We start from the raw sequence: 20,033 nt of genomic DNA on the forward strand, positions 1-20,033 counted from the left end.
CATGGGCTTGGGCTTGCGAGTGTTGGCTAGCCTCAATACAATTATCTCGTTAAAACTACATACATTGTTCTAAGCATAGCATATTTTGATTGTGGTCTCCATAACAATACAGTTGATCGATTTTAAGGAAAGGGTGATCTTTGGACTAATTGGCCTTTGTTTCCTGAATTGGCGCTTTGTATATTTACAATCTCAAATTTTCTTCGTCGCTAAGGTAAGGAGGAAAGATCAATAGGAGCTCTCAGTCTCAGCTTCTAGGAGACCTAGCCGGAGCCGCCACAGCAAGAAGTAAGGAACAATGGGGAAGAAACCGTCTGGGACCAAGCAAGCATTTTTCGTCTTCGGAGCCTTGGCACTGGGTTGGCTCGCTATTGAGATGGCTTTCAAGCCCTTCCTCGATAAGGCCCGCTCCGCCATGGACAACTCTGATCCCGCTCAGGATCCCGACGACCTTGTCGATAACCAATCTGATCAGAGCCCATCTGATGACGATCAAAGTACCACTGCCACTGCTTAAACAGGTGATTTCAAGGTACGTACGACAGAGTGGGATGATGGTGAATAGTTTGCCCCCATCATGATCTGGTTGTACTGTATGAAAATTAGAATTTTAGATCTCACCCCTTCGTATCGTATAAGTTCAGGATTAGACCATTTTAATTGAATTAATAATGATTCTGCTTTAACTTCAATAATTTGTGCCTCAAATATCGGTATGTGCTTGTTCTGACTCCCGTAAATTTAATTACGAGCTTGGAAGTAGGAGGTATGCAGGCTACCGGTTCGAAGAATGGTTTAAAAGGAATAAGGTGTTTAACTTGTTTAATGTGGTTGGTTTGTGACAATGCGGCTACGTGTTGCACACTTCTGTATAGAAATTAACTGAATTAAAGCCCCTGCTTATGAGCTTTCTCAGAGATAAATTACTCTCCGAACAAAGGCTTGTCTGTTGGAAATCACTTTCTCTTGTGCCCACGATAGAGCTGATAATTAAATTAGATGTTATCAAATGTCATTTGGGTGATTTAGCCTTGTTATGACAATCTTGGAACTGACAACTGATATTAGGCACAAAGTTGAGTAAAACTGGTAATTTTTTTAAGGATGACCTAAATTTGGTTGCGCTAACGTGGAATTACTTGGATTCTAAAAACAATAAAAGCTAACTGTTTGCTTATGTCACAAAGTACTTAGATCGCATTGGCTACTTTCTCCATGCCTCTCATTCACGCTCCTTTGTACTGGAAAAAAAGACTCAATTATGTTAAAATAAGAAATTGAAAGATTTCGGGGAAATCCTCGGGGCTTTTGTTTCTCTTTCTCCTATCAAACATTGGAAGAAGAGAAAATCTCCACGTTCCTCTCTCATATCCTCATGCTTACTATAGATGATTGGAAGGTGGCTAAAAGCATGAGCGTGAGGGTTCGTTGGATAGTGATGAAAAGTCGATCGATGGCTTGAAGTCCGAGTATGAGCGATGGTTGAAGCAGGTGATGAACAGTCAAAAAGTGGCCACAAGTGCAAGCGAGAGAGGAAAGGTAGAAGGAAGAAGTGGGTGGGAGAGGTGGAGGGAAGAAGGTTGTAAGAGTCTATAGGAGAAAGGCGTGCAAGAGAGAAAGGGACGAAAAAAGTAGGGAGTGCGATCTAAGTGGTATGCATAAGCAAAAGGTTAGAATTCATTATTTTTAAAATTTAGATCATTCGACATTAATGCAACACAGATTGGGTCATCCGTATAAAAAATGAGTGTTTTGCTTTTACATCAATGTCATACCTGTGTCAAACATTATTTGATGGCCTAGGTGCACCCCCACATCTATGGCTCGATTGATACCACTTGCATTCTCCTTCCACTTTGGTTTTTAATATCAAGATCCATTTTTAAGCTATGAACGTTTAACTACCTTTTAATGACATTAGATAGCTGTTTTATTTTTTATTTTTATTTTTTTTTAATCATGACATGCCAACTTTTGGTGCTGACCTTCATAGGATAAATGGTGAGAAGGAATAACGAAACTACAATCCGTTAGCCTATTTAAGTTTTGAATAGCACCTCCATCTTTTGATATGTCTTCTGGTTTCCTTTTATGTTTTTGTGAAGGAGGGTGGTTTATCTGTAGGGACAAAAAGGATGGAATGGAGAGACAGCGATGCAAATGGTTGTACCAAAATTGTTGAATAAACATGATCGCTAAGCGAGAGCTTCCGAAGCTTTCTTTTTGTCTTCGCGTACCCATCTGGGTATTGCGTTCGGAAAAATGAAAAAAATATCGTACAAATAAACATTTTGCCAGACAAGCTTTTAGCTTGTTGTTCTAATTTCTGAAATGTTAAGATATGATTGCAAGATTTTGGTTTTGTGAATCACTATGGGAACTCCAACATTAATATCGACTCATCTGCTTTGATTTAGTTTAAGAACCATGCATCTAACACTACTTGCTTTTTTGAGCATCATGTCATAGGAAAACAACCAATCAGCTTCCTGACTTCAAAAAGAAAAAACACAATCCCGAGCCTGGATCAATCCATATAAGACAATAGAGATAAGGAAGTGAAACCAAGTGGAATTGAAAGAAGGGATAACATTTAGACAGACCACTAGTCTAATCATCAAATGGGTATTGCTCGTACCTAATCATACAGTCATGGAGCACCGCACGGCCACCAATACTCATTTGACAAGTTCCCAACATGTTGGTCTTAGCAGCCCCAAGACAAGCGGTGCAGTCTGAGGTTGTGAGATTCTGGTTGCAGGAAGCATGACCATAAGCGAAGGAATTAGGATAAGGAGATATGTTGTAGAAATCATATTTCTTTATAGTGGGAGTTGAACTCTCCAATTCTTTGAGAACGTAATCCAGACTCACTGCGAAAGGATCGCCCCCTGTGAAAGTTCCGGAGTTGCACAAAACTGACCTCACTCCGGTGTTCGGAACGCTCACCACCATAGTAGACAACGCAAAGAAAGCGAAAAAAGCCGCTGAAATCTTCACACTAGAACCGATCATCTCTTCTTCTTCTTCCTCTTCTTCTTGATTTTTGATCTGGATTAGGTATAACAAGGCATTTGACGTTGAAGCAGAAGTGGGTCCCTACCTATTTTCTTGCTTCTGCCCAATTCTATGAATTTTTCTTTAGAAAAATCACAAATTCTTTTATGCCTTTGTTTTCTTCTCTGGTTTTGACACATTCCTTTGCCATTGGTCTCTTCCATAAAGTCAAAATTTTGTCTTAGTTTTCGAAGGAGAAATCAAAGAGTTCTAGTCACAATTTTAACTTCTTTTGCAGTAAGAAAAATAGTCAAGTGAAAGCTAATCGAAGTAGTTCTCATGTATAGTTCTATTCATAAGAAGACACGTCTTTATTGCATAGCCGTATAATTCCCTACTTGCTGAAACAGGATTTTAAAGTAATTAGAGTTTTATCTTCTAGAGATTTAGTAATGGTATAACACTCCTCTTGCTAACCTGGCTATAAGTAAGTTCTTATAAGCAAGAACCCCCAACCAATAGGATTTCCAAATTCATTCTCATCTATAATTGAAAATTAAGATGACTAAATTTCATCAACAGAAACCATAAATTTGGGAGATGTCAGAAACCATTCAAAAAAATTTCATCTTTCACATTTAACACCTTTTTGGTAATTCGTTGTAATAGTTTTTCTTGATAGGGACTTCGAGATTTGGATAAAAATTTAACTTCTTTTCATCGCACCTATAAACCATCGATTCTTTGAGTTTTTTTTTTTTTTTTTTTTAGAATCTTAAGATCGAGGTAGTATGTAATCTTTCCAAATCTTACGTAATCTTTTCCAAATTTTAAGTTTTTTTTCGAAGTAGGAACCACGCAACAATCACCCCAGATCCGATTTTCTTGTGTAGAGCGTCGCACAATCGCTCGAAGGGAGGACAATGAGAGATTCGTAAATCTATTTGGAAATTTTCGTCTTTCACAATTACCAAAAAGGTACTATACCCACCAAATTACTCTTTGTTATGTATAAAGTATGTTGTATTCAAGTAGAATGAGTGTTGGCTGGTCCCGTAGCTTAGTAAATTACTTATTCCAAGTTGAGTCAGTGACTTGTTTGTGATGGAGACGGAGGTTGACAGATCTCACTCACCTGTAGTAGACTTGGGGTTGTTGCCATTGGAAAAGCACCCAATCTGCGTCATTTAAGGAAAGAATACTTCCACTTCCGCCTTCACTTTTATCTCAAATCTTAAGTGAATATGCTTTGTGCCTCATTCACAACTTTCTTAAGGCAGTTTTTTCAAAGCATTATAAGATTAGTGAGGGATTTCTTGAATAAAAACATTGCTGTAATATCTAGAAGTTAAATTATGAGCAACAATCTATGGTAGATAGTACCATCCTATACTAGAAATGTAGAAAACTCCTCACAAGTAAGAGAAGTATCTTAAATATAGCCCATATGGATAAAATCTATGGAAGACAAACAAAAGTAGTGATCCTCCAAGACTTTGTGTGAATCATAAGTTGTAAGATTATCACACATAATAGGATTTGTAAAGGTTGTTAGAGGTGATGCCAAATTAGTTAAAAAGGAGAGAGATCCTAGAGTGTATATGTAAGAACAATATCTCCATTGGCATGAGGAGTTAAGAAACAAAACTATGTGGACTTAGGTTACATTTGAAAGCAAATCCATATTAACTTTAGTTCCTAGCGAGCAATATTTTAATATTGCGAAGATACACTAAGATTTGTTGTCCTAACACCCTCATCCCTTAGAGTTGCCTTATTAGGATGAAACCCATGTTGATTACTTTATAATTTTCGATATCTTAGAAAGATGCCTACTCTTTTTATCCTTCCAGCTTGCATTTTCTTTTGGTTCAGTCTTCACTTATTTAAATGGATCCAACTTTGGCTATTGAGGCTGTGATGGGAGTGCAGAGCCAAAATGAAAATGGTCTGCATCTGCTACAACTCCATTGTCAATTAACGCGTTACTTCCACTTTGAGAAGGGCTCTTTTTATTATTCTATCTCCTTTAAACCCACTTCTCCTTTTCAGTCTTGATATTAAATAATGCAGATGATCTTAGAATCAAAATCATAATATGAAGATCTTAATGCTATGAACCAATAAGGCAGAAGATTTTTGGGTCCATATGGAGTCTAAGTATGTAATTATATGGTTTTGCTTTTTGTGATGTGATTGCCATGGGAGCATTGGAACTCGTATATTGCAGTGTGATTACTTGGGACAGATTTCTTGTTTATTCAAAGTTGAAATTGAGGGCCCTTTAGCCTAATTTCAGAAGGAACTAGAAATTATATAAAAGTTAAGTTACTCTAATCCATTTGCAAATGATAAAACCAAGTCCTCTGTTATTCTCTAATTTAACTATGTTGAAATGGGTCTTGATCTAATCTCCTGCATCAATTAGAAAGTGGGAAGTTGGTAAGTAAAAATGTTCAACTCCGTTGTTACAACACCTTTTGCACACAGTCTAGGAGCAAATTCTGTGTTTGTTTGATCTGAAAGTGGACCAATATTATTCAAATTGCTTCATATCTGAATTTACTCATCTTCACTTCCTTCCAATATACATGTATTTTTAAACCATCTCCAAAAATTTGTGATTAATTATATACACAAGACTAATAAAAGCATACATAATAAATGATGGAAATTCAAGTGGTACGGAATCGAGCAGCCTCCTCAAGTTCTTCAACTTCTTTTGCAAGTTCTTCTACTTTCTCCAAAATCTCCATGATTAAGAATAGAAAGCTAGCCATTGCCAGTCCATCAGAATTCTCAATGGGGCCTAGCCTGGATGGATTAATGACAAGGCTCATTTCTTGTCTAACCAACTTTAATTTGGGCACTATCGCACCCTCTATTTGACACTTTTTCATTTTCTTCATGCCTTCTCCAAGCTCTTTGAGAGTCAATACAATGGAAGACCCTGCTGTCTCACATGGCTCCTTGATTGCCTCCTTCATGCCTGATGATGGCTGATGCCAAAATTTCAGACAGCAAAGTTAATGGGACTTTCAAGGAAAACTTAATCAAAACACTGCATGCTCTAATATATACGTATATACACTCTAAGCTTGAATGACTCCTCAAAAACAAACTGGAGAGTTTATAGCTTTTTGTGTAGGTAATTATGAGACTATGATTAAAGCGAGTTTATCAGTGTAATTGGCATGACCTTCCTCTCTAAAGGTCGGAGGTTTGATCCCACTCCCACACTTGTACTAAAAAAAATACTGAGACTGATTGAGAAATTAATGGAAGGGAAAACAAACCAATAAAATTGATTGAGATGATTGATTGGAAGAGAAAAAAGGGCACTGAAAAGAATTTTCCTAAATGCTAAAGGAAAGTGGAGCAGAGGAAGAAACATGGTATATATATACCTGTCTGGGGGATTGAAGACAAGCTTTGATTGAAAGGACAATGGCAGCAAGCTCTCTTAGAAGCTCTCCAAGTTGTAGATATTTGTTCCATGGGTAGTTGAATCCAAATTTTCCATGCCATGGTTCCCACTTTGCAAAATTTGCCTGTGAATTATAACCACAATTAGTTTGAGTTCAAGATCTATGATTATTCTATACTTTATTAAATGTTATAGCAGGAAAGAGAAAAAAAAAAGAAAAGAAAAGGAAAATGGTTAGTACCAGTGAGTCATCTTTTGATTTTGAGTTCAAGATCGATTTGCAAGTGCTGCAACTGGCATCGGACTTGTTCTTTTTCTTCTCATCAGTAGAATTGAAGTAGTCCTCCATACATCCTGAGAAAGAGAATTAATTGCTTAAAATTTTCTTAGTTTTATTGTTAAATTGGGACAAGAAAGTTCATGTAATTAAGAAAAGAAACCTTGAATGGAGTTGGCTAAGTTATGGAAGTTGAGGACGGTGGAATGATGAAGTTCATCACTAGCCCAACTTGGGAAAATGAGGAAGCTTATGAAAATGCAGACTGCAAAACCCATGGCAATGGTAGATAGCCGCTCTCTTGCCAATCTCATAATCTTATCTGCTCTCATACCAGACACCACTATCAAATTAAACGTCAATATGAATATCATCACTCCATAATCGTATTTCTTCTTTATACTCGGTACCATCCGCGAGTACGTTGCTATAGCCCCTACATAACAAACCAACAAATAAACTCAATACAATATTATATGGATTTTAAAACTTTCCATTTCAAAAGAAAGAGTACATGTCAATCCCTGATTATGGTTATGCTCACCTTGACATAAACTTATTTACATATAAAATGTGTCTTGGCCATTCATTAGAGTGTTATAAAATGATTTATAACTTACCAAAGACAAAGACAGAAATTCCAATAATGAGAGCACTGGCAAGTCCCCCAACATCTTGAGCAAAAGCACTCGCCAAGCACCCTAACCCACCACCCAAAATTGTCCCCAACCCTCGGTTAAGCCCCTTGCTCAGTGTGGCTCCTGAGGCAAACAAAATAAATCAATCAGCATACTCCAACCATATATACAATAGAAATACTACGAAGGTAGATGGTTAGCTAAGTGAAATACAAAAAGATAAGTGTAGTTTAAAGAACCGAATTACCTGCAAAGAACTCAAAGACGACGACAACGGTCATTATAGCCCACATGGCATTATCTCCAACTTGGTTGTAGAGAGGATCAAGGAGATAGAGAAGTGAGACGACAACTAATGCAACCCCAACCTTAACACTATGGGTAATTTTCTTCATGTCTTGCCTCTTTATTGTGTGTCTGATGGAGCATAGCCAACGATTAAACAACTTGTTCTCATTTGGCTTCTTCTTGTGCTGTTCCTGATCAATGGGAACACCAACAATAACTCTCTGATCCTGATCATGTTCTTCTTCAGGAATGGAGATTACTGCAGCAGACCCCATTAATCACAACAACAACAATAACTAACGCTTGTTGGCCTCGCTGATCTTCTCTGATCTTTATCAGTATAATCAATTTGGTGTGTATTAGTTTTCAAGTGGATGGTCTGTTTATATAGACATGCAACAAAAACAGTAACAACCATAGTACAAATAATATAATAATTATAATTTGGAGTACGGCATTATAATTTTGCTGGAAATGGGAAAAAGGTTCCATAATTATCTTCAAGGTTTAATATAATGCTCCACACAGCAAAAATAGTTACCACACCACTCACGTTTCTCTATCTTTCTTCTCTCTCTTTTTCCACTGGTCAACACAAAATGACAACAAAATCAACCCTTTTTCTTTCTCTTTATTTTATGTCCTACCTTTTCCCCAATTAATTAATAAAACCCATATTGCATTTAAGGAATTTATTCTTCCATTTTGGTTTCTTAAACCACCACTACTCAAAGCCAATTTTTTTTTTCTTTTCTTTTTTCTTTGCCAACATATTTTGTTAAAAGATAAGGAATTGTTTTCAGCTGAAAATTTATAATTATATATTTTTTATATATTCAGGTCTTAATTTTGTTTAGTTCTCTCTCTCTCTTGTTTTTTTCTTTACTACAAAAATATTGTCTACTTCAATACCAAATATGCAACATGACTATGATGTAAGAGGAACTATAGAGAGATCATATATATATATGCCATATGGATTGAACCCACCAAGGAAAATGAAAGAAAGGTCTAGACAAGTTATCAAGAATGGTTTCTAAGGCAAAGAATGTGCCATGTGGTGAAAAATATCCAGAATAATAATCACCTTGTTTCATAATTATATTTTTTTCTCTTACTTTTTTTCATTTGTTTCATAGTTTAAATATAATTTAGTTATATAATATAAAAAAAATATTATATCATCAATTGAAATGAATACGAATAAATTCTTACAAAAAAATTAATAACAATGCAATTATTTATATCCTTCAAATATTATCTAAATTTGATTTGCAATATTATTGGTCACTCGAATCATTTGTTTTAAAATGATTTTGGCTTAGATCAAATTCTATTATATTGTTTTGTAGACATTACCGTTGTAAAATATTGAAGTGAGGCTAAGTACATGTTCAAATGAACCGAATTTATTTCTTTAGTTAAAAAAGAACAAAATTTTATATATTGCAAAATTTTAACATGTTCTAAATGTACTGAAATCTAATATTTAAATTCAAAATTAATATAATATATAGACATACATATTGAAAATTTTTAATTTTTAAATTAAAATAATAGAAAAATATGTATTCAAAATTTTCAGTTCTAATTTAAAATAATATGTAAATACATATTGAAAAGTTTGAAATTAAAAACTAATAATAATAATAATAATAATAATAATAATAATAGATTTAAATGTTGTCGTCAGTAGGAATCTAATAAAACAAAAAGCTATAAAGGGCTGACCGATCATAGTTCAATCTACGGTGGCCATTGACCACCTACATAGGATTTAACATCTTACGCCTTTTTTTGACATCTAAATGTTGTAGAGTCAACTGGATTATCCTGTGAGATTAATCGAGGTATGTATAAGTTGACTTGGATATGCAGGATGTAAAAAAAAAAAGAATCTAATTAAAGAATTCTGGGATAAGGTTAGACACACTCTCCACAACCAATTAGCACTACAAGAATTTTGGTTATTCCCAACGAAACTTTTTTCGAAACAAGAAAAAACGTTAGATTAGCTCATTTTCCCTAACAATAATTTGTGGTATCGGGAGAAAACAAAATCCCAATGGAAAGCTCACTAGCCTGGGGATAACCAATCTATCCCGATGGTATATAAACCTACCGTCAGGCTAACCGACCTATTCCGACGGTCCCACAATTATAGGGAGATGTTTAATTTTTTTTTAAAAAAATGAGAAAACTGCATTCTAATATTCTCTCGACAGTCGGAGAAAAACTGTCACGATAAAGTTATTTAGCTTGACGGTTCTGAACTGTCAAGAGGTAGCGAAATAAAAAATGAAAAAAGTTATGGAAAATTGTAAACTTATCTTGACATTGTGTAAGGCCATCGTTGGGAGAATGTGGATGTATCTCGACAGTCATTGATTGACCATCGGGAGTTGTGGATGTATCCCTACTTATGCTGACAGTGATGCAATCGTCGGAAGATGTTTAATTTAAAAAAAGAGATTTTTTGGATTTTTTGTTGACCTATCTCAATGGTGTGGAGAACGTCGTCGAGAGAGACTTAATTTTAAAACAATAAGAAAAGTGCTTTTTAACATTCTCTCGATGGTTGGAGGAAACCTGTCGGGGTAACCTTATTGCGCCCGACGGTATTCGAGCGATTATCGGGAGTTTGTAATTAAGTCGATGATTACTCGAGCGACTGTCGAGATATGGATATTTAGTCTGACGGTTTACCAAACTACCATCTGGAAAAGTTCGTTGAAAACTCTCCCAGCTGCCCACAATTTCTTCTTCCTTTTTTCTTCTGTTTTTTCTTCTCCTTCGTTCTTTCTTCTTCGCTCGCCGTCTGGTCTTTAAAACCCCACCGCTCATAGTCGAGATTCTCGTCGTTCATTCGTCGTCTGCTCTCTGTCTGCTTGCTATTCGCTCACAGTCCACTCATTGTTCGCTTGCAGTCCACTCGCTGTTCGCTCGCCATCTGATTTTGGTACCATGCTTTTTTTTTTTTTCATTTTGTCCATTTTTTGTTCTTTTTCATTTTTTGTTTTCCTTTTTTTACAAAGGGATGTGATGAATGTGATGAATGTGACTTTAACATCACACTTTTCGTCGTCCGTTTTAATGATGTATTTTCTTCTTTAGAGAGGGATGTGGATGAATGTGACTGATTTATATCAATTGTTTCACAAGATTTGAAAGATTTAGTATGTTGGTTTGATTTATGAATTTGAAATGTTTTGTAGGAAGAAGGATGTAGGTTTATGTTTCTTTTCTTCTTTAAAGAGGGATGTGGTTAAGGGATGGTTTATGTGAATGAATTTGAATGTGAATGGTTATGTCAATTATTTTACAGGATTTGAAGTGTAATTGAGGGGTGGAAATGTGTGATAGAGTCTAATCTCTAGCTTGTGTCACCACTAAATTCCAAGTCCTCCAAGAATAGGAGTAATGTGCAAACCTTGTATTTGGTATAAATTTTATTTTTTTCCCATCGTGTTTCTATTTTTTCTTTCAATTAAGACACAAAAATTAAAAAGATCAAAAGTATATGTTCAATTAAGTTTTCTCTGTTTTCAAAGTTAGAGGTTTATTTGATGTTAATACTATTGTCAATTTGATAATCTAAAATTAAGGCGTTGAGAGATAGTGCCTTTCGATAGAGTGTGCGATTGGATTACAAGGGATTGTCAATTCCTTAGGAAAACTTTATTTTCAAGGATGATTGGGAAAAATCACAAAAAAATAAAAAAAAAAACACGAACACGAACAAGAAAGAAATGAAATGAAATTAAAAGTTAGAAATTGAAACTATGTGTTCTATATAACTAAATGTCTAAATCATACAGGTTCAATTTATCACATATATTATTAAGAATGGATAAAGAGTAGATTAGGATTAGGAACAAGTTATCAACTGAGTGTGCAGAAGGAGTATATCGATTCCCTGAAGTTGCAAAACTTCATGGTAATAACTCGGGAAAAACAAGATATCCATGCAGAAAATGTATGAATGCAATGTGGGAGCCAATAGATGGAGTTGAACGACATTTATTAATTAATGGAATTTCTCCATCGTATCATCAATCGGTATATCATGGAGATGCAGTCGACTTGTCTAGGGGATTCGAGAGTCACACATCTCAATCGACACATAATGATGGATTAAGTATGATAGAGATGAATGTTATATATGAAGAAAATGACATCTTGAATATTATAAATGATCTACAGTGTCCAATTGCCAATGTAAATGAAAAAAAAAGGAGATGAGATGCACACTAATGTCCAATAAAGAGATAACAATTCAAGCTTATTTGAAGACTTAATAAATGAAGCACAAAACCAGTTGTAACGACCCTAGTTTCCTACTTCATGCATGCATAGGCTTAACCGTACATTTTCTTTTAAACCATAAAATAAAAGCCGAATTTTATTTAATAATGCTCAAATAAGCAAAGACAAGAAAACATAATTAAATAATAATAAATAAACTAAAACAAAAATAAAATAAAATAAAAATTTACCGTTCGGGGTACCCCTAAACCCAACTTTAAAATAAAGACAATTAAATAGTTAATAAAATTAATAAATTTTTCATGAGAGTGTAAAACGCCTAACTCCTAAGCCAGACTTCAAAACATGATACTAAGTGTGGATGCAGTAAATCATCCTAATGGCCAGGTCAGGCAGGGGTGGTCATTCAAACCACAAAAATCGAACTGTTTCTAAAAATCGAACCGAACCGAACCGAAAACTCAGTGAAACCAAACAATGCAGTTCGATCCGGTTTGAAGAAATTTTGAAACTGAATTAATTCGGTTTGGTTCGGTTTCACTTTCAAAAATTGAATTTGAAACCGAACCGAACCGTTTTTAACTAATATATATATATATATATATATATATATATATATTTATATATTTAAAAAAAGAGTAAAATCGAATTTAAAACCAAACCGCTTTTAATTTAAAGAACAAAACCGAATTTAAAACCGAACCGAACCGAACAACTTTTTAATTAAAAAATAATAAACATAGATTTTTTAAAAATGCCAAAATCGAATTTGAAAACGAACCAAACCGTATATGTGTTTTGGTTTCACATTTTAAAAAATTCGGCTCTGGTCGGTTTGACCACCAAACCGAACCGAATCGAACCGTTTCCACCCGTAGGTCACGGATCTCTATTGTTATGCGCCAGTCTGTCATTACCCTTACTTGAAAAATAGGAAAAGAAAAGGGTGAGTATAAAAATATACTCAGTAAGCAGCTCACTACTGGGCCCACTCAGTGATTTGTTAGTCTTTCCATTGGACCAAAATGCACAAGGACATCATAGGCATAGGCATAAGGGGTGAACCCAAGGCACACTTTCATAAGTAGTGACACAAAGGTCACAGGCATAAACACAAGCGGTGATCCCAAAAAGGACACCATACATAAGCATAGGGTGTGGGGCCGAAGGCTCACACATGCGTTGTGCATAGCTCAATGGTAACACTAACAACCACTAAAATCTCATATGGACATAAGCATACAAACATGAATCTTGGAACTAACAGTCATTAAAATCTCAGACATAAGTATGCAATTAAGGCCATGAATCAACATTAAACTTTAACACTGTTACTCATACATCAACTTTATCACAGTCTACTCATACATCAAGCCTTATCATAGTCTATTCATACATCAACATTAGCACACTATCCCCAGCCTACTCATGCACCAAATGTTATCACAATATCCCAGTCTACTCTTATGTCCAACTTTATCACAGTATTCTCATACGTCAACTTCAACACAATTACCCATAACAGATTTCATCACAGTGTACTCATATATGACATAAAAATGTTTCTGCAGGCTTATCAAAATCTTAGGGCAAAACCGGCAGTAAACCACTTACCTCAGGATAAGGAACTGTCCCAAAACTAAACTTTACTCTACTCAAAAACTTCCTTCACCGCCACACGTTCCTGAAACCAATCACAAATTCCATGGGTGAAGGTTAGCTTAGGCCCAAGAATCTCAAAAGATAGTGGGCTGCCAAAAGGGAACTGAAACTTGTCCCGACCAGAAGAATCAGGCGGAACCAACCACGATTCAGCAACAGCCGGCGACTGCACAGTGGAGGGGGGAGGGGGGGGGGCATGCAGTTGGAGGAGGAAGAAAAAAAGAAATTTTCTCTCTTTTTTTTCCCTTTTGCATGCAACCCAAGGCCCCCAAAATTCCTTTTAACCCTAATTCCCTTCTCCTTTTTTTCCTAAATTAACCATCAATTTTTTCCCTTCCTTCCTTTCTTTAAACACCCCCCCTCCTTTAACAAGAACAAATCTTTGGGGCGTCACACCAGTTGTACTTTGGTTGTACAAAATTCTCTTCATTGTTGTTTTTGGTGAAGTTCATGCATATTAAGGTTCTTAGCAGTTGGACTAACAAGTCGTTTGATTTTTTACTTGAATTTTTAAAAGAAGCATTTCCCGTTGGAGCATCTATACCTAGTTCATTTTATAAAGCTAAAAGAAAACTATGTGACTTAGGACTAGGTTATGAGTCTATAAAAATACGATTGCATCCTATATTGGAAAGAATTTGTCGATTTGCAACAATGTTCAGTATGTGGTGAATCTTGGTACAAAGTTGAATATAGAAAAAGTAAAAAGATTCCACATAAAATTTTACGACATTTTCCTTTAATACCAAGATTGAAGTAATTATTTGCATCTAAACATATTGCACCTGAAATAAGGTGGTATAAAGATGAATGTGTTGAAACTAATGGAGTGTTGTGACATCCAGCTGATGCTAAAGGGTAGAAGCATTTTGATCGTGAGTTTCTTCAGTTTGCTTCAGACCCACGAAATGTTCGTTGAGAACTAGCTTCAGATGTCTTCAATCCATTTGGGAATATGAGTACTTTGTATAGTATGTGGCCAATGGTGATAATTCCTTACAATTTTCCATCTTGGAAATGCATGAAAGAGACAAATTTCATTGTCTCCCTTCTTATACTCGAGCCAAATCACTTGAAAAGATATTGATATTTACTTACAACCATTGATTGAAGAGTTAAAGGAGTTATGGAATGATGGTGTGCACACTTATGATTGTGTTAGTAGTGAACACTTTCAACTATGTGTGAGCTTGTGATTCATTTTGATTAAGCTTCCTTCCTATTAATCTGGAAGTTCTTCTCAGATACAAGGAAATGATTCAGTTCCAAAGCCAAAGATTGTAATTGAGTGGACTATTAATGACTTTCCTGAGTATGGTGACCAATCTGGATGGAGTACCAAAGGTAACTAAACATGCCTTATTTGTAAAGATGATACATCATCATTGAGCCTAAGAGGAAAGCAATGTTTTATGGGGCATCGACGTTATCTTCCAGATAATCACAGTTGGTGTAAGAGCAAACAATATGATGAAAAAGTGGAATGTAAACCTCCTCCAAATTTCATGGATGGAGAAAATATCTTACGAGAGGTGAACTTGTTAAACTTTTTCGTGCTTAGAAAACATCCGGAGAAACATGATAACAATGGAAACAAAGTTTAAATTGGAATAAAAAAGTATATTTTTCCAACTTCCATATTAGTCGAAATTTTTATTGAGACATAAGTTGGATGTTATGCATATCGAAAAGAATATTTGTATAATTTGGTAGATACATTGTTAAATATTGAGGGAAAAAGAATAAGGATACAAATAATGCTCGTTTGGATTTAGAAGATCTAAATATACGAAAAGATCTACACCTGCAAAAGGTAGGAGATAAAGTTGTAAAATCATACAAGATGTGATGGTGCATTCTGTAAGTAATGATGCACCTAGCACTTACCTTATTTCTTTTCACCAACATTTTTTTTTATGTAATGGTGAACCTAGCAGTCCATTTGCCCTATGAAACAAAATTTGTAGGTCCAATTAGTTATAATTGGATATACCTTATCGAAAGAAGCTTATGGACATTGAAAAAATATGTAAGAAACAAAGCACGTCCTGAGGGTTCTATAGTAGAACTGTAGAAGCATATATAATGAATGAATCGTTGGTATTTTGTTCTTTGTACATAACTAGAATTATGACGAGGTTTAATATAGATGAAAGAAATGATGAAAGACTTCTAGAGAATGAGATATGTGGTGAATTTTCAATGTTCAGACAAAATGCACGACCATTAAGAGCAAAAAGAGTAAGGACATTATTGAGAAAATAGAAATGCAGTGCACATTGGTACGTCTTGAACAATTGCATGGAAATAAAAGCTTATCGAAAATATTTTTTGAACATTCTATTGTAATTGATGATTTTGATACAAAGTGTGAAATAAAAAATTGAGATACGTCTTTTTCTTATAGGCAATATTTGAGACTAATTCGATATGAAGTTCAAAGTCAGGATGATTTATACAGAAGGCACCAACGATGCTTTCCTGATTGGTTCAAATCTCATGTAAGTATGGGTTTAAAAGACAAGTAAAAATTCAATTGAATTAATGTGAGTGACATTAGTTTTTAAGATTTATTGTGTATTAAATAAAAAAGTTCTTTCATTTCATGAAAATGGAGATATGTTTGATGATATATATTCACTAGCGATGGGGCCAGATTCAGAAGTGCACTTATACAGTGGATGTATTGTTAATGAAATACGTTATCATAGTATTGAGCATGATAATTATCGGAGTACACAAAATAGCAGAATCATGGTACCTTCAGAAAGTGAAGGTGGGGGAGATCTCCATAATTTATATGGTGTTGTCAATGAAGTATTGAGCTTCCATTATGCCAAGAGAAGACGTGTTATTATGTTTAAGTGTACTTGGTTCGATACAGACCCTAAAAAGACCAATAGAGTACACATAGATTTGGGGTATATATCAATTAATACAGCTCCTCGTTATTTGTTAATGAGCCTTTTGTATTTTCCAGTCAACCTAAACAAGTCTTTTACATCAACGATCCCAAATATGGTAATAACTGGAAAGTGGTGCAAGTAGTCCACAACAAGCATGTGTAGGACATGCCAGAAATGGAAGAATATGAGAATGACCAACCTGAATTATTAGAAGTTGTGAATAGTATTACTTGTACCATCGATGAATCAATGAATGATATCAGCTTATGTAGAGTTGATGTTGATCCTATAATCCTAGAAGAACAGATAATTCAGTAAGTTGATGACGACTTCATAAATGATGAGGAAGAGGATGTACAATCATCTTCTAATATGAGTTTGAGTTTTGATGAACATCTTAATGATACGGAATAAACATGTAAATATGTATCTTCTTTTTCATTTCATAACTTACTGTTGGATACGACAACACTCTGACGATGAAACGAGACAACAACGAACGGTCAGGAACTGGCTGTCGGGCAAAGAACGGAACCTACGAAATAGAAGTTCGTTATAGGCTGAGTAATGGATCTCGCTCTCTTTAAGACGTTTCGCGGCTCTATCCAAGTGTGCAAGCAGACCAATGATACTGTCACGTTGTCCTCAGAATAAAATAGCCCAAAAAAAGAAAACTCAATCGGAAATGTACCGTTACCAATCGGAACTCATACCTTCAGATTGGATTGTTCAAAAAATGAAAAGAATAGATGAGATGGAGTGATTGAGAGCGTTGGGAGAATGAAAAATGATCTGATATGAAATGCTTGAAGGGTTGCGCCTTTTATAAGGTTTGAAACCCAACTATCGAAGAGGGAAGTGTGACCAGCCACCGAATGTGTGCGTGGAACGACATAGGCGACACAGAACGATACGTGCGACACGGAACTACGCGGGCAATGTGGCAATGACTGAAGACCACCTCCATTTAAGAAGGAAAATTCTTGATAAATAATTAAAAAAATATATATATTATAAAATAATAATAATAAAAAAGATATTTTTTTTTATTAAAAACATACACATATGCATGCCACGCCACGTCCATTCATCCGACCAGATAGACAGCGGCACGCATGTGGGATTTTCATTGTACCCACATTGGTCTGTCTCCCCACTCCTTTTAAAACATGGGTACCCATTGGGGCCCCAACTTGGGAGTACAAAAAGGAGAGTGCATTCCTCAACTTAACCAATGTGAGATTCTCAAAAGCCAACTTTCTTTTTAAAAACTAAATTTTCACCAATAATCCCCCACTTGAAAATTTAAAACAATAAGAAAAACATTTTCCATTGAGCAGTTTCAATCTATACAACATTGTGCGTAGGAAAAGGTGTCTTACGACTTGAACCTTTACGCAGTGTAAATGATTCAGAACATACTAGAGTAACCCTTGGTTTTGAATTCTATCTCTAACAACAACTCACACACAGTATCATTAGTAGGGTTGGCAAAAATCCTCACAGGGTCGGGTCCCCGCAGGTCTTTAACCCATTCGAGACGGGAATCCCTGGTTTGACCAGGGATGGGGGTCTAATTGGGGATACTAACTGGGTCCCCGGTCGGGGACGAGGCGGGGATGGGGTGGAGCGTCCCCGTCCCCGATTATATATATATGAATTTGGGGATGGGTCCCCGCGGGGACCCGTTTCCCGGTGGGGATGGGGAAAAATACCCCTCGCAAGGACGGGGACTGGGGGTCCCCCCCACCCTACCCCGGCCTCGTTGCCAACCCTAGTCATTAGGGTGTAGTTTGAAATCCCGTGCTTTAAGCCCTAGCACGTGTATCCCGGTCTAGTGAACGCTATAGAGAGTTTGCCTAAAAAACTCCATAGAAAACGACTCTCACTTCCACATTCACATAGGTGAGTCTATCTAGAGTACTCCTGTAGCTAGGTACCCCACTTAACATCAAGTATAGACCTAATTAAGAATTGAGTTCAACCTCTCTTACGCTTTAGGATATCATGCTTAGACTCTAAGTCATAGGAATGGAACTCTGTGATTGTTTTAGCATGATTCACTATATTATCACTTGTGCTAAGTTATTACCTGTTGAATTTGTTTCTTGGGACCTCCAGTCTATAGGTTGGGTTTTCCTTATAGTGATTCATCTTTCTATAGGCATGAGCCTCATCCTTTTTGAGGTTTTGAAAACCTTCTCTCTGGCCAGTCCTTTCGCCAAAAGATCTACCAAATTTTCATCAGTTCGTATATGATCAACTCTAACTATACTAGTAGTGAGAAACTCTCTAATGGTACTGTGCTTACAACGTATTTTTCATCTCTTTCCATTGTAATAATGGTTCTGAACTTTTGCAATTATCGCAGTACTATCACAATGGATCAATATGGTTGGTACCGACTTTTCCTATAGGGGAATCTTTGATAGTAAACTTCTAAGCCAGTCTACTTCTTCACTAGCTGTCGCTAGTGCTATCATTTTTTACTCCATCGTAGATTGGGCTAAAATAGTCTATTGCTTGGATTTCCAAGAGACAGCTTTACCTGCTATATTAAAGATATAATCACTTGTAGTCTTTGAATCATCCAAGAGGGAGTTCAGTTAGCATCGCTAAATCCTTCCAAGATTTCGAGAAACTTCTGATAATGTAATCCTAGATTTTGGGTTTTCTTCAAGTACCTCATAACCCTTTCTATAGCGTTCCAATGCTCTTTACTAGGCCTGCTTGTAAACTTACAAATTAATCCTACAACATAAGCTATACCATGCCTAGTGTAGTCGATATCATATCTAAGACTGCTTATGATGCTTACATACTCAGATTGATTAACACTGTCACAAGTATTCTTGAACAACTTAACATTATGGCCATAAGGAGTACATGCTAATTTACATCCAAAGTAATTATATTTCTTTAGAACTTTTTCTACAAAATGAGATTGATCCAAAGAAATTCCCTTTTCAGACCTAGTCACTTTTATGCCTAAGATTACATTTGCTTTCTTCTAAGTCTTTCATGTCGAAGTTTACACTCAATGTAGATTTCATATAATTTATGACATGAAAATTCGACCCAAAAATTAACAAATCATCTACATACAGACACAGGATAGTGCAAAGATTATTTTCAACCTTATGGTAGATGCATTTCTCACTTTCATTAACCTTGAAACCTTTAGATAGGACTAGGTTATCAAACTTTTCATGTCATTGCTTAAGAGATTGTTTCAGACAATATAAAGATTTTTCTAGTTTACAGACCTTGTTTTCTTGACCATGGACTACAAAACCCTTAGGTTGCTCTATGTAAATCTCTTCTTCAAGTTCACAATTTAGGAAGGTGATCTTTACATCCATTTGATGTACTACGATGTTATGAATGACAGCGAGAGAGAATGGGACATGGATTGAGGTAACTCTAGTGAGGGGAGAAGGTGTTAAAGAAGTCTATGTTTTCTCTTTGTCTAAATCCCTTTGCCACTAACTTGGCTTTAAGCTTGTCAACTGTTCTATCAGGTCTAAGTTTCTTCTTTAAGATCCATTTGTACCCTATTGCCTTGCAACTTG

The 20,033-nt window shown here is 35.7% G+C and overlaps 3 protein-coding genes and 1 pseudogene across 6 annotated transcripts; 2 read left to right on the plus strand and 2 right to left on the minus strand.

Moving 5' to 3' along the window:
- LOC150035884 (uncharacterized) overlaps positions 1-20,033 on the plus strand; it is a 70,703-nt pseudogene that overhangs the window by 48,092 nt on the left and 2,578 nt on the right.
- Positions 98-8,084, plus strand: LOC120078666 (outer envelope membrane protein 7-like). Of its 4 annotated transcripts, none has more exons than XM_039032959.2 (2): positions 98-532; positions 7,875-8,084. In XM_039032959.2, exon 1 carries the CDS (start codon positions 299-301, stop codon positions 515-517), a length of 219 nt encoding a protein of 72 aa, XP_038888887.1. In that variant the 5' UTR covers positions 98-298; the 3' UTR covers positions 518-532; positions 7,875-8,084. The 4 variants fall into 4 exon arrangements, with proteins under 4 accessions (XP_038888887.1, XP_038888889.1, XP_038888888.1 ...); XM_039032961.2 differs by lacking the exon at positions 7,875-8,084 and adding an exon at positions 3,891-4,062; XM_039032960.2 differs by lacking the exon at positions 7,875-8,084 and adding an exon at positions 2,125-2,353.
- Positions 2,389-3,147, minus strand: LOC120077186 (antifungal protein ginkbilobin-like protein). Its single transcript, XM_039031091.2, has one exon. The coding sequence runs from the start codon at positions 3,013-3,015 to the stop codon at positions 2,611-2,613; it is 405 nt and encodes a 134-aa protein (XP_038887019.2). The 5' UTR covers positions 3,016-3,147; the 3' UTR covers positions 2,389-2,610.
- Positions 5,507-7,983, minus strand: LOC120077187 (aluminum-activated malate transporter 14-like). The gene is made up of 6 exons (XM_039031092.2): positions 7,587-7,983; positions 7,322-7,462; positions 6,865-7,137; positions 6,666-6,778; positions 6,405-6,548; positions 5,507-5,996 (listed from the first exon to the last, which is right to left on the minus strand). Exons 1-6 carry the CDS (start codon positions 7,900-7,902, stop codon positions 5,673-5,675), a joined length of 1,311 nt encoding a protein of 436 aa, XP_038887020.1. The 5' UTR covers positions 7,903-7,983; the 3' UTR covers positions 5,507-5,672.

This window comes from Benincasa hispida, chromosome 5 (assembly GCF_027475165.1).
Source record: "Benincasa hispida cultivar pf3 chromosome 5, pf3_genome.v1.1, whole genome shotgun sequence".
Lineage (NCBI taxonomy): Eukaryota > Viridiplantae > Streptophyta > Magnoliopsida > Cucurbitales > Cucurbitaceae > Benincasa > Benincasa hispida.

What these genes read in the sequence shown, in the direction of transcription:
- LOC120077187 (XM_039031092.2), bottom strand. Translation starts at nt 7,902, where the DNA reads ATGGGGTCTGCTGCAGTAATCTCCATTCCTGAAGAAGAACATGATCAG. An exon ending in CGTCTTTGAGTTCTTTGCAG is followed by an intron (nt 7,463 to 7,586) that starts GTAATTCGGTTC and finishes TGTTTGCCTCAG; the next exon opens with GAGCCACACTGAGCAAGGGG. An exon ending in AATCAAAAGATGACTCACTG is followed by an intron (nt 6,549 to 6,665) that starts GTACTAACCATT and finishes TATAATTCACAG; the next exon opens with GCAAATTTTGCAAAGTGGGA.
- LOC120078666 (XM_039032959.2), top strand. Translation starts at nt 299, where the DNA reads ATGGGGAAGAAACCGTCTGGGACCAAGCAAGCATTTTTCGTCTTCGGA.
- LOC120077186 (XM_039031091.2), bottom strand. Translation starts at nt 3,015, where the DNA reads ATGATCGGTTCTAGTGTGAAGATTTCAGCGGCTTTTTTCGCTTTCTTT.